This window comes from Heliangelus exortis, chromosome 12, assembly GCF_036169615.1.
Source record: "Heliangelus exortis chromosome 12, bHelExo1.hap1, whole genome shotgun sequence".
In the NCBI taxonomy this organism is placed as follows: domain Eukaryota; kingdom Metazoa; phylum Chordata; class Aves; order Apodiformes; family Trochilidae; genus Heliangelus; species Heliangelus exortis.
Window position 1 is genome coordinate 6,144,764 of NC_092433.1, and position 14,377 is coordinate 6,159,140.

Sequence of the window (14,377 nt, forward strand, 5' to 3'; positions counted from 1 at the left end):
CGGACCTTTTGAAGACAATTCCGTCCGCCAAAGGTACCAGGATGGTTGAGTAGAGCGCCCGTGCTCAGCCAGGCCCCCGGGGTCCCCTCACGCCCCCGGGCTGCCCCAACCCTTCCTCCTCCCTTCAGCCTCTCTGCCCACTCCTAAGATGGCCGCCTCACCCGCTTCCAAAATGGCCGCCGCCGCGCCGGTGAGCGCCCGCATCATAGAGACGTGCGGCGTCCGCTCTGCACGCCGGCGGGCCCGCTCTCTATGGCAGCGTGGAGCCGCGGGCATCTCTATGGCAGCGGCGGCCGCGGTGCCGGGCGGGCAGGCCCCGCGCTGAGGACACTGAGCGGGCCCCTCAGGAGGGAGGGAGGATGCCCCTGGCTGCCTACTGCTTCCTCCGAGCCGTGGGGAAGGGCAGCTACGGGGAGGTGAGCCTGGTGCGGCACCGGCAGGACAGCAAGCAGGTAGCGAGGGGCGGGGGGAGGCGGCCGGGGGTGAGGGGAAAGAGGAGGGGGGCAGGCGGCCCTGGCGCTGGGGCTGCTTCAGGGGCCGCGGCCTGGCCGGGGAGAAACACCCCGAGGCCCGGCCTGGGGCTGTGGCCTGGGGCCGGGGTGCAGCTGTGACCATGGGCTGGAATTGGGGTGTGACTGCAGCTCATCAAGGTATTTCTGGTTTCTGCCCGTGTTTGTGAAGGCTTTTATTAAAGGTAGAGGGTAGAGTCTTTTTTACCCCTCTCTGAATCTCAAAAAACTTCAAGCAGGAAACCCCAAGATCGTCACTTTTTCTTTTCCTTCCATGTAAATAAAGCTGATTATTTCGAGTTTGTTTTTCTGTTTCGTTTTGTTTTCTGCTTGCTTTGTTTGTTTGCTTGCTTGCTTTCTGTTTCTGTGTTGATGTTTGCTTGTTTTGTTTTTTATATGCCTTGTTTTGGGGAGGAAAACCTAGCTCTGGTAGTCCTTTGGGTGTGAGAAAAATAAAGCTTGTTCTTCGGAGTGTGAAGCTGAGTAGTTTGCTCTCAGCTTGTTAATGGTACTGAAGGCTTTTTAAGACCTATGCGTGGTGGAGACAAACGTGATAAGGATGGAAAAAACAACTTTTGGTGTTGGCTTTCGCTGGTGTCAGCTGTGCTGGAGGAAAATTGGGCTTGAGTTTGTTGTATCTGCTGAGGCAGAACCTGGAAAATGTTGGGTATGTCGGAGTTGAAGTGCAAGCATTTTACTGGCTTTTTGTTGGAAATTTGAAACAGTGTGTCTTGGCTGGCCAGAGCAGATGCGTTCAATAGGGCCCTGGGTGTGAGGATTATGCCCACGGTTTGGACAGAGATGATGGGAGAGGCATTCGTGTCCAGTGGTCATCAGAGGCTGGTGTGTCCATTTTTCCTTAGAATAAAATGAAAGGGGGTTGTGTTGGTTTTCCATCAGAGAAGACTGAACTAAGTCAGGCCAGATTACTTTTATCTCTGACATCCATTGTATTTTTTTGCATATGGCTGCATACTTTCCCTACTGTTAAAGTTAGTTTTGAAATGGGCCATTTTGAGAATACAGTCAGGAAGAAATAAATGATAGATACACATTTAAAATGAGAGTGGGGAAAAAAAAGATAAATACGGACATATTTGCATGTGGTAAAAATAAACCACAACATTCCTGGGCATAGTTTTATTCAGGTAGATGAACAGAATAGACACACCTGTTCCCTTGTTACAGCTTAATGACATAAATGATGTATAACTGCTAGACAAGTTGCAGTCTCCATATAGAATAACATGGAGATTTCACATACTGTATTTTCTTTAGGGAATTCCATAAGGCTTCTGTGTTTCTTTATCCTTTCTATTAATTTTATTTAATTTCTCATGATATATCTTGCAAAATCTTTTACAGTATGTCATCAAAAAGTTAAACCTTAAAAATGCTTCCAACCGAGAGAGGAAAGCAGCAGAACAAGAGGCACAGTTGCTGTCCCAGTTGAAACACCCAAACATAGTCACCTACAGAGAGTCCTGGCAGGGGGAAGATGGCCTCTTATACATTGTCATGGGCTTCTGTGAGGGAGGAGATCTGTACCACAAACTGAAGGAGCAGAAGGGCAAGCTTTTGCCTGAGAATCAGGTGGTGGAGTGGTTTGTCCAGATTGCCATGGCACTGCAGGTAAAATGAAGTATAATTTGGTCACCTTCAGATATAAATGTAAATTTAGCTCTGCATTTAAAAGTCCACATTTAGGCTACAGACTTTGAATTCCAGTTTGGCTGGGTTAGCATAAATAAAATGGTTATTAGTACAGAAAAGATGTTCACAGGTCCTTGCAGTCAAATGAACAACTTCAGATAAGAAATGACTTTGATATTTTATGTATACACCTCTATATGCCTGTAGGCAGTGGCACCCTCCAGGGTGTTGCAGTTCCAGTCTGAAACACTTCTCTGGCTTTAGATTAACTTTACAAAATGTAGCTTTTAAAAAAAAAAAAAAATATTTCAGAAGCATTTTGTATTCCATGGTGTGGCTGTTTTTTTTACGTGGTAGAAATTGGACAGAAAATTATCTTAAAAGATGCCTGTTGTGATCAAACATACACAGGTCTACACATCACCTGTTCTTTTTTATTATAAGATTAATTTTTTTCTCTGTTTATATAAAGCTCATATTATATTTTCCACTGGACTTTTCTACTTAAGGCTAAGAAATGATTGTCAAGAAGTGGAGGCATCAGGAAGTGAGTTAAAGCCTGCGTCTTAACATTTTATTTCCCTTTTTCTGATGGCTTGTTAGAGCCACACATGGAGGTTTTGCTAAAGCAGTGCCACGTTTGGGGTCTGTACCTGGACCAGTCATTCTTAGGGTTAAGAATGTGCTACCTCTAGTAGAGGCACACCTGCCTTTGATAGTAATGTGTGGGGTTTTTTTCTGCATTTGTATTTTCCTCCTTTGGTTTGTGTAACGTGGTTTTACTTTTTTAGTGTAAAAGAACCCATAAGAGTTAACTCTATTTAAACATTTTTTTTTTCCCCAGTATTTACATGAAAAGCACATTCTGCACAGAGATCTCAAAACTCAAAATGTTTTTCTGACACGAACAAATATCATTAAAGTGGGTGACCTGGGAATAGCCAGAGTGTTGGAAAACAAGTATGACATGGCCAGCACTCTGATAGGGACACCTTACTACATGAGCCCTGAACTCTTCTCTAACAAACCCTACAACTACAAGGTAGAGTATGTTCATGCAAATGTCATTTCTGTTTCATTAGGCAGCTTACTTTGTCTGAGAATGTTGCAGTCTTATCAATTGTTTGTGATTTCCCATTGCTTGGAACTCTTTGTAATGTCCCTGAAGACCAAATGAAAACTTAAAGGAGAGATTTGCAGGAACCTTTGTTTCTGGAGCTGTGTTTGCTGCAGGAGGTGGGAGTTTGTTGCATGGGTTAAGTTATCACAGTCAGGTGTTCAGCAGGCTGCCAGTGCAAACAAAAGCATCAGTCTGTGGTAGAGAGCTGCATTTCCCAAAATTTGCTATTTAGCAGACAGGAAGCTTTATTATTTAGCTTTATTATAAAGTCTGTGTTAGACATAACAGCATCATTAAAAATAAGTCAAAATTTTAAGTGGAGAAACAAGCAATGTTTCTGTGAATTTAAAATATAACAAAGAAAGCAAAGATGCTTTTGTATACCTGTTCAGCTCTTGTTGTAAACAACATGCACCATAAATATGAATGTCTGCAGTGAGCAGGAGCTGGAGGGAAGTTGTTCTTCCCATGAAATTGAAAAGATTTTCATTTGACACTTAGAGCCAATGTTGTACTTAAAAAGAAACCAAACAAAAAACACTGCAAATGGTAGCTTTCTACACCTCTTTTCAGAAAAATCTGGTGATACTTGAAGAAAATAATTTAATTGATCAAAATTAGAAACAAAGGAGTGAGACTGAAGGCAAAAGTTTGCAATGGAGTTTGGTCTTGCTTAGTTTACAGTGTTTAAAGGCATCTTTGGAAGCAGGTGATGAAGTCTGGAGATAAAAGTTCAACAGTTACTATAAGAGTCCTATAACTGTTTTTTAATTTATTTTTCAGTCTGATGTTTGGGCACTAGGCTGCTGTGTGTATGAAATGGCCACACTGAAACACGCCTTTAATGCTAAAGACATGAACTCTTTGGTTTATCGAATTATTGAAGGAAAGGTAAAAACTTTTAAATTTTTTTTTTCATCTGTGGTTGGATTTTCTGTCTAAAACTTGACATTATGAACAGCTGTAAGCAAAGAGTTTCTGTATTCTGTTTGATGTCAAGCACTTGGGAAACTTTCAGCATACAAACAATGGGATTATTTTTTATGCAAAGTACATAGCTGAATATAATTGCTATGCATAATTAATCTAGGAGTAACCCCTATTGCCAGGTCTGTTAAATAATATCAGACTTCCCTTGCCTTTTTCAGTTGCCACCCATGCCAAAGGATTACAGCCCACAGTTGGTAGAAATAATAAGAACTATGCTCAGTAAAAAACCTGAAGAAAGACCTAGTGTGAGAAGCATACTACGACAGCCATATATCAAGCACCAAATTTCTTTGTTTTTGGAAGCCACAAAGGCGTAAGATTCTTTCATTTTAGGGATTATGTGCAAAATATTCATGTTACTGTGGTCTTTATTTCACTACTTTTCCTGTTTTGTGTATCAGGATAAAATTATTTTTGTTGTATGCAGTTACAAAGCATGTGAAGAGATGAGTTTCTTTAGATTCTTTCATAGTAGGGAATTAGAGTGGAAACCAGGATTTTCTACAGGTGTATAGCAAAGCTGTGTAATGGTTAGAATTACACATCTTATTCAGACAGAGAGAAAAAAAAAGTAGCACCCATATTTTCAAGGGAGAATTATATGATATGAATGAATTATAGATCTTTCCATATGGCTCTTTGAGCCCATTTATGACCTGAGAGTAGAAGTACCAAGTTCCTTTTGATATTCACTGATATCATTAATTTTCTTTGTCAGGCTTAGTCAATTTTTTTTACTTCTTCCAGGTAGCATAGATCTTAGTGCTTTGTAGAACAAGTGTACATTACTGGCAGTCTAAATGGTGTTTTTATAAATTAATTTATGAAGGTGAAAATGAGTATGTTGTGCACCATCTGTTGAAAGAGCTGAGTATCTTACACACTCTGTATGGAAGCTGTTTTGTGGATTTTAAAAATTATCATAATATAAAAGGAAGGTCTCGGTGGTGGTGACTGAATGAGCAACTTTTATTTTCTTTACAGGAAAGCAGCCAGATGTCAAAAGAAAACTGTGAATTCTAAATCTAAAGACCAGTGTTCCGTGGTCACAATAAAGAATGAATCTCATGGCAGGAATGTTGCACACCAAAATCACTCCTTTGAGCAAGCCAGGAAATACAAACTTGTGAGAGACATATTTTTTCTTTTTGAAGAAACAAACCAACCAACCCTACTTGCTTATTCTAGAGAAAAGGCTCAGTTTTCTATGAAGTGGCTTGAGCATTCAAGAGAACACAGAACACAGATTCCTACCAATGTGTAAAATTCAAATTAAGGAAGAAATTGTGTTTAGGCAAGACTGGCAATAAATAAACAGCTGTGGATCAGTAAAACTGAAACTGTATAGTTCTTTAACTATAAGAAGTTAGCTAGAGAACATCTGTTTTCTTTCATTTGTGGGTCATTATGTGAATTACTCATTTGAAGTCAAATTATTTTCAAATATTTGATTGCAGTTGGTAAAAATTTTAAAATATGTTTTGGACTGAAAAGAACTTACTGTACTTACAACCAAAAATTCTTTATTTTTGGAATTCTTTCCAGTGGTTAGGACAAATCTTCTGTAATGATTAATCTTAAGTATTCAATGCTGAATTGAATGTATATGATTTTTCATTTGTAATTCAGTATAATTTAATTGCAGTTTACGTATTCCCGTAGGCTAATGATTTGCATTAGGTGCTTAGAGTATTCTTTCATATATAATACCCAAAAACTAATCAATTTTTTTTTGTTTTCCATTTAATTGTAGAATGAAGAAGATTGCATCATCAAATGTGAAGTCTCCAAATTTTATCCCTTGGAGAAACCAGCAGTTGAATTGGAAAGAAAACCAAGCAGTAATGATTTGAACAACCTGGGAGACTCCTTAGCTACAGTTAGTAAAGTGAATATTGATATGTTGCCATCTGAAAGGATGAAGTATGGAAGTGAGAACTGTGGCAGTGAGCATATTCCAGAAAATAATAAAGCAAAATATTTAAATGTTCCAGAGAATTCTAAAATATGTGGTAGTCCAAAAATTAAGGAAGGTGGACTGCAGCAAGGAGCAAAGCAAGCCTTTAAAGTTGAAAATGTTGAATCTAAGAAGTCCTCTGCTTATACTACAGAAGATGATGACACTTTGAAGCTCCTGCAGCCTGTATCAAAAGACCAAAGGCAAACTGACATGGTAATGCATTTATGCTTACTTCAAAGAAACTTTGAAACTTTTTTGTACACTCTTTTCTAATGAGAAATCATTATCTATTGTAGAGCTTGGATTCTACAGAGAAGCTGCTAGAACCATTTGTTCCTGTTGTAACACAAGTAAGTGTCCTTGGAAGTTTCAGTAGTTAAAAAATGCTTGTACAGCAAGTATTTATTTTCTGTCTATCAAGTGAAGATTTATTGTGGTTGTGGCTGTGATACATCAAGGTGGATGTAGTCTAATTACTGAAGTGGCCTGTGCTGATTTTTAAAAAAACTGTGTATGAATAAATCTGGAATTGTTACGTCTACATTTAAAATGAATACTTTTACTTTTTAGGATGACATCTGTCACAGAGCTGCAGGAGATGCTCAGGAAAAAATTGCCTCCCATTTACAGCCTCATAGTTCTGTCAGTGAACCATCCCTCTCACGGCAGCGATGGCAGAGGAAAAGGGAGTTGGCTGAAGTCTGTTCAGAGAAGGTGCAGATACTCAAAAAATAATTATCCACTTTCCTTAAGGCTCCTGCATTTTTTACTCTTTAAAAATGGGACATATTTATTAAAAAAGGGTGGGTGTTTTAATGCTGTTCTTGGTTTGTGTGTGTCTGTATAACTTTGCTGGTAACAAAATGCAGAACTATCAAGATGTCCTTCAGAAGCCCTCTGTGTAGATCTTTGAGAAGCTCAATACCCCTTGCAGGTGTGAGGTGGGTACAGTGAGGCCCAGTGAACTCTGTGGGCTTCTCCTTTGCTGGGCTCCCATCTTCCCCACCAGTTTCCATCAGGACTTCTCACTGTTTGTGACTACAAAACATGTAGCAGTACTTTTCCTGACTGTTGTGGATAAGGCTGTTTGTGGTGGGTAGTAGATTACTATTGCTTTACAACAGATGCATGTAGTGGCTGCCCTGGGCTTATGAGTGCAAACTCTAGGAAGAAAATCTTTGCATGCACATAAGACAGGATTCCTGTCAGTGGTGAAATGGGGAGATTTGAAGAGGTTACAACAGGATCCAAGACCTCTGGCATTCAGCTTTACTATGGAAGAATGTCGTCTAGGTTGCAGAGTACTTTTCACTTTTAATACCAAAGGTATAAATTCTTGGTCACTTCTCTTTCAAGTCCAGAGCAGCTGCTCCTCAGCCTTTACCTTTTCCTGCTGATGGGAACACAAAGACAACACAGAGGTGTGCAGAGCAGCATGGTGCTGAGGCCTCTGGATCTGTAAATAGCACCAAAAGTAGCCAAGCTGCCTTTTCAAAGGTTAGTGCTGAATGCTGTGTCAACTTAATTTTGTCTCTCGTTCCTTGTGAGTTGTTTGTTGTCTGTGAACACACAAAGAGTAAAGAAAAGTACAGTAGGTTCCTCCTGAATGGAAGTTCTTCCAGGTCAGTGCTGGATGAGGGGCCATGGGGGTCAGAAGCTCCTTTTCCAGAGTGCATATTAGTCTCACTGACAGAGACCATTCTGTAAAATAAGTAGATAAGCATTTTTAGATGATCAGAAGGTCTGCTCTTTTCAGCTGTGAAGGATTTTTTGCTTTATAGTGGATTAGATAAAAGCCATTATGACACTTGCTAATTAACACCACTTAACTTCTTCTGTAGGAGCGGCCCTTGTCAGCCCGAGAGCGAAGGAGGCTAAAACAGTCTCAGGAGATGTTTCCTGCTGGTAATTTTATGTTTGTGTGTTAATATTTTATATACAGTCAGGCTAATAACTTCTTAGTGAAAAAATTGTAACTTATTGTCTGTTCTTCATTATTGTCCTCAGAAAGATGCACTAAGGGTCTTGTTCTGTGTAAAACAAGAATTTAATTTAGACTGTATTTTTCTTATTATTCAGTTATTTTCAGTTGTGTTTAGCAGTGGCAGCTTATCTTTGAAATGTACATGAAATGCAGATTACAGAACCTGCAGTATTTTCTCTTAGCAAACTACCTTCTGCCAGGTGATAGACTTTCTTGCATGAGCATGAAACTAATTCAAAATACATGCATCTAAGTTGTAAATATTGTAAAAATGTCATCCTTCTAGTGGTTCCAGCAAGACGAACGCCAAGTAGTGCAGTAGTTGAAGCAAAATCACATATGGAAAATCATGTAAAAGTTGTTCAGTCCACGTCAGATCCCAGTATTTCTCAGGTAATCTGGGGTCATCTGCCTTTGAAAAATTAAAATGCAGCACAATTTGGGAAGTGATACTAAAAAAAAAAAAATCTGTGATTTTCTACTGATTGTTAAAGGCTCTCAATAAATCACAATTTTTTATTTTTTTTTTTTGGAGGGAAAAAGTTTATCCTGAACTATGCTTTAGTTACAGATCAATAGTATGCTTTAAATTTCTGTTAACAGCACAAACACACTGCCTGGTACATCTAATTTTGCTGGTGGCGTTTGCACGTTTTTAGTTTTTTTAAACCTGCACTCATGTGAAGTGCAACCGTTTATGTCCTGGCCATAAGGAATGGTCATCACATCAGTAGATGGAAAGTGAATAGTTTCTGTTTATGTTCTCTTACTTTTCTAACTAGAAAGCCTTTTTTAAGGTGTTAAACATACATTTGACAATCTTCTGCAACATGAAGGGAACATTATTAATACCAATAATAAAGAAAAGTAACAGTGAAGAACTTCTGCATGTTAAGTACTGAACACACGACTGCAGGGACACCAGTGGTTAAAATTTCTGTTTACTTTAGGGAATGCTGGGAACTTACTGAGCTGATAGAAGTTTACTTAAATATTATTTAAAAATTTGTATTAAAGAGATGGGCTAAGGGCAGTGGTTCTAATATAATCAGCAAAGGACTGACATGGATATATGATTTGTTTTTAATAGAGGCAGTTGTTGAAGCAGTTACAGTGGCTAAAACTGCATGACTGAGATGTAATGCTGGTCACATAAGCTTTTCATAAAGTGTGTTTATGATGTCCTGTATAGCTTGGTTTTAAAACAAAAGGTTATACTTTTTAAATAATATAAAGCTGAGTCTGTAAAAAGATGATTGTTTAAAGTGTTTCTTCTGTGTGAGAACAGCAGTTCATGCCATACTGCTAAATTACTTTCAGCTATTAAGATTTTTGTCATTTTGTTCCCTCTTCACTTAGAGAAAGAGAGAGACCCATTGCTTGTCTGATGATGATTTAAGCTCTTCCACAAGCTCTACAGATAAATCTGATGGTGATTCCAAGGAGAGGTAACTATTTTGCTTGACACTAGGCAAGAGCATTCACTGCTTTATTGGACCTTGACTTGGGGTGGGGAAAATAATGTCAGGAGTTACTTTCAAACTTTATTCTTATGTAGTCAGTGATTGGAGAAGTATGTGATGCATAAAGAAAATGAACTTAATTTAAGTGTTGTCTGTTAGTGACTATGAACTTCCTGTGCAGAAGTTTCTGGGACATGTGGTTGTTTAACTCTGTTTTCTGTCACCTGTAGCTTGCCAGGAGACCACTCTTCCAGCACCCAAGGACATACACTGTCAAGGTGCAATAAAAGCACGAGTTAGGTGCCAGTACACTTCCTTTCCACTGTGAATGAGGCTCAGTTTATTTCTGATTTTTTTTCAGTAAAAGCAGTTTTTAAAAAATGCTGTTTATTGCATTACCACAGATCCAGGTACACAGGGAGCAGTAGCCAATTGGATTGTGAATTGTTGTGAGGTGAATGGGCTCTGAGCCTCTGTTAGATTAGATGTTGCTATTGCTAAAACTGCACCACAAGAAGTAATTTAACATGGAATACTTAGCTGGACTCTGAATGTAAGATGGGAGCTGCATCTTGAATGGTGACTGAGTTATGTCTTTCTTCTCCTTTCTTAGAAAAAGCAGCATGAATGAAATGAACGACTTGGTGCAGCTAATGACAAGGACACTGAAAATGGACTCCAAGGAGAACTCTGAACACTGTGTATCCTCACATCCAGCTCCAGAGTTTAAACTTCATAGAAAGTATCGAGACACTTTGATTTTGCATGGCAAATCACCTGATGAATCTAAGGAGTTAAAGTTTGAAGATATTTCTTCAGGTCTGTTGCTGTGGTATTGCTTTAAATGAATGGTTGTCAGCTGCAAATTACCAAAGAAAATCTGCTAGTGGGCAACAGATGACTGTCCACTTCTACTTCTCAAGTCTAAGCAATGCTTAGAGAAGTAAACATTCTTCTAAATAATTTTGTGTGCAAAAGTGCTCTAGTTGTGGTTTACTTGCCACTGAAGGGAATGTGTGATTGATCTGTGCAATTAATGTCATTAATGAAGAGAGGAAGCTGGTGTGCAATATGATTTTTTTCCCCTATGTGACTTACACTCAGAAGCTTCCAAAATGAACAATTGGAGTTAAGTATTTTGAAATTGGTTTTAAGGCATTCAAACAACTTGATAACTGTAAATCAGTGAATTATGGAAGAAGCTGAAATTCTACACAAAGCATTAAACACAGTAACACAGTGGAGATTTGTCTGATTACAGAAATTCATCTTCACTGCACAACTTGTGCAGGCTTATTTTTCCTGCAGATACAGGTGCAAGAATCAAATAACTTTTCATATTGAGAGTCTGGTTTAAGTAGGTGTATGTGTTCCAGAAAGCTACAAAAAGTTTTGTTTGTTATGACTGCACTTACTATGCAACCAGAACAAGTGAAAAATCTGAGGCTGGGTTTTTAAACCTCAGACCTTCTTGTGCTTATTGTTTTAAATATGGATTCTACTTGTAACTAGCCTGGTGATAGGCAGAGCAGTGGGAGAACTCTGGATATTACTCTGGGAAGTTGATTCTGCGTAGCTAAAATAAAATACGTTGGCAGAGTTTATCTCTAAGCAAGTACAACAAAATGTTGAAGATACATATTTCAGTGGTATTTTATTTTTTCTGTTTTTCTCACTCTGAAATGCTGTATTGGGAGATCATCCAGCTATTTACTTACTACCATTTGGAATGTCAGGGCCACAGCATTTCTAAGCTGAACCTTACTGTCATATCAGTGTATTTTCAGAAGGTTTTCCACCCTATGAAAGGAGTGTTGGTGATTTCAGTGTCTGAAAGACCAAGCTGGTGTTCTCAGTTCTGTTCCTAATGGAGGCCTCCCCTTATAAAATTATTTCTTCCTTGTTGGCACCTTCAGCTGAGGAACAAAGGCTTCAAAGGCTGTTGAAACAAATGTGTAGATGGCAGAAATTATGCCATTAGTGTTTTACAGTGATTAAATGTTGTGTTGTTTTGGGTGGGTTTTTTTTACATTTGCTGTAAGTACAAGTGACTGAATTATTGAAATATTTGGGTGGTGGTGTAGTATTATAGTACTTATTCAGAAAGTACTTGCAATATAATACACAGGAACCACTAAAACAAAGTGGCAGGGCCCTAATTGTGAAAATTGTGTCTGCATTGACTTTGTGCTGTCCAGTATCTTGAAGAGTTGGCACCTGAGTGCTTCTGCTTTACCATGTTTGTTGATGGTTCTAGCTAGTCAGCACAGATAAGCATTTATTGCATAGGATCAGCTGGAATTCTGTAGTAATACATCATCTGATATTCTTCTGCACAGAGTACAAAAATTGACTATAGTGAGAGCTATTATTGATCTAACATTGATCTGTTTTTTTTTAATAGATATTTTATCAGTTCCTGACAAGATTAGGAGAATGGTTGAAATCCTGAGATCTGATGTGGTGCAAGGATTGGGAGTGCAACTTCTTGAGAAGGTGTACAGCATCATGGAAGAAGAAGATGAATTGAAAAGAGAGGTGAATGTTTTTCATTTTAAAATTGTTTAAAATCTTTATAAACCAAAGTAAATGAGCAGGGGCTTTACTTCTCTCCCCCCCTCTGTTTTTATATATTGATATAGTAGTGCAAACCTTGACTTCAAAAAGCATTAGGTAGTCATTGGTAGGCAAGGACCTAAGTATATTGTAATTCTTTATCTTAAAAAGTCTGACTCTGAAGGTGGCCCATGTTCAGCTAGAAATTCTTCAGAAAGTGTAGGAGCTTTAGCACTGTTCTGTCTGATCATAGAATCATAGAATCCTAGGGGTTGGAAGGGACCTCGAAAGATCATCTAGTCCAACCCCCCCTGCCAGAGCAGGGCCCCCTAGAGTACATCGCCTAGGAACGTGTCCAGGCGGGTTTTGAATGTCTCCAGTGAAGGAGACTCCACAACCCCCCTGGGCAGCCTGTTCCAGGGCTCCGTCACCCTTACAGTAAAAAAATTTTTTCTGATATTCAACTTGAACCTCCTATGCTCCAATTTACACCCATTACCCCTTGTCCTATCACTGGTCACCACTGAGAAAAGCCTAACTCCATCTCCCTGACACTCACCCCTTACATATTTGAAAACACTGATGAGGTCACCCCTCAGTCTCCTTTTCTCCAAACTAAAGAGACCCAGCTCCCTCAGCCTTTCCTCATAAGGGAGATGTTCCACGTATGTATTGGAGGAAGATGCATGGGATGCAAATAATTTCACTGTGGGGTATTTGTCTAGTAATAATCCCTTCTGAACTGTAATGTTTTGCCTTCACATTGCTTTGCCTAAATGCCCTATTATGTCCAAAATGAGAAACAGTCTGTTTCTAATAGAGGTGGGAGAGAAATACCTCCAGCTCATTTGATTCAAACCTTGTTTACAAATAAAATACTGCATCAGTAAGCAGATCCTGTGAAGATCTGATTTGTATTTTAAATTGTTGAGTGAGATCTGGAACACTCTTGCCTTCAGACAACAAAGAATCTTCCATTTTAATTCCCTGCTATCTATGTTGTCAGACTTCAATGCTGCTTTCAACTGACTGCTTTGATTTTGGTTTGTTTTCTTTCTTTCTTTGTTGTTGCTCTCAACATCACTAAACTTTGTGGGGTTTTCTTTGTGTTCTAAATAGCTGCAGCTGCGGGAGCACATGGGAGACAAGTACGCAAGTTACAGTGCGAAGGCACAGCACCTGAAATTTCTGGAAGAAAATGTGAAGTTCTGACCAGAACTCTTTCCTTAAAGAAAAGAACTCTTTTATAGCTCGTTTGACAAACTGGAGCAGCTTACAAAGTACGTTTATCCATCGACCTCCTTTGTTGGGATAAGGTGGTGGACTTGAAAAAATGTTATAGTTCATAGCAATATGTTAAAATGTGAACAAGACTATCACCGTCTCAGAAGAGAAACTGTCTAGTTTTTATTCTCTTAACTTTTTAAACTTGCTTTTTTAGATGCAGTGAGGGATGAATTACAAGTTTTGTGTACAAAGGAGTGTCAAAAAAAGATGTTTTGATTTGAATTTTTCATAGCAAAAGGTTTCTTTATGGTCATATACTAATTACAGTAACAAGTCAATGCTGAGACTTAGATGCATAAGGCATCCATTACATCAAATAGATGTGAAAATTTAGCAGGTGGAAACAATTACTAGTTTTTGTAGCAACAAAAGTCCTCCAGGTTCTTTAAACTGTGAAGTTGAAGTGCTAGAGAGGGTGGCTGCTTTTAAGCAGAGCCTTTGATTTTCTGTCTTACTGATAAGGCAGTCACCAAGATGATGAAAAGTATTTGGTAACTGGACAAAGTCTGACCATGTCTGAAAGGAGCACAGGCATGGATATCATGGTCCCAGCTGGAGAAATCCCTTTGCCTTACAAATACTAATTCCTTTTAGGAATGAAAGTGCCCAAGACCAGGGTCACTCAGAGAAGCAGGCATCTTGGCCATTTCCTTTCTCTGCATCTAGATTGTGCTGCTGCATGTCTCCAGGCATTATCATGTAGCATCACCACAGAAAAATCATGATTTTTTTAAAGGATAAAGTGTCAAAAGGGATTTGAATTTGTAAAATAAAATTTTCAATACACTATTTGTCTCTTTACCTGCTTCTATCTTAAATATTGTAACCTTCCAGCATCTATGAGGGAGACTAACA

General features: G+C 38.9%; 1 protein-coding gene across 2 annotated transcripts; it reads left to right on the top strand.

Moving 5' to 3' along the window:
* Positions 1-224: 224 nt before the first annotated feature.
* Positions 225-14,309, top strand: NEK4 (NIMA related kinase 4). Of its 2 annotated transcripts, XM_071755690.1 has the most exons (16): positions 226-452; positions 1,875-2,141; positions 3,007-3,204; positions 4,066-4,173; positions 4,431-4,585; positions 5,257-5,398; positions 6,026-6,445; positions 6,529-6,582; positions 6,803-6,946; positions 7,589-7,729; positions 8,074-8,137; positions 8,503-8,609; positions 9,576-9,664; positions 10,293-10,498; positions 12,084-12,217; positions 13,355-14,309. In XM_071755690.1, the coding sequence occupies exons 1-16, from the start codon at positions 360-362 to the stop codon at positions 13,445-13,447; spliced, it is 2,415 nt and encodes an 804-aa protein (XP_071611791.1). In that variant the 5' UTR covers positions 226-359; the 3' UTR covers positions 13,448-14,309. The 2 variants fall into 2 exon arrangements, with proteins under 2 accessions (XP_071611793.1, XP_071611791.1); XM_071755692.1 differs by lacking the exon at positions 1,875-2,141 and having other exon boundaries at positions 225-452.
* The last annotated feature ends 68 nt before the right edge of the window (positions 14,310-14,377 follow it).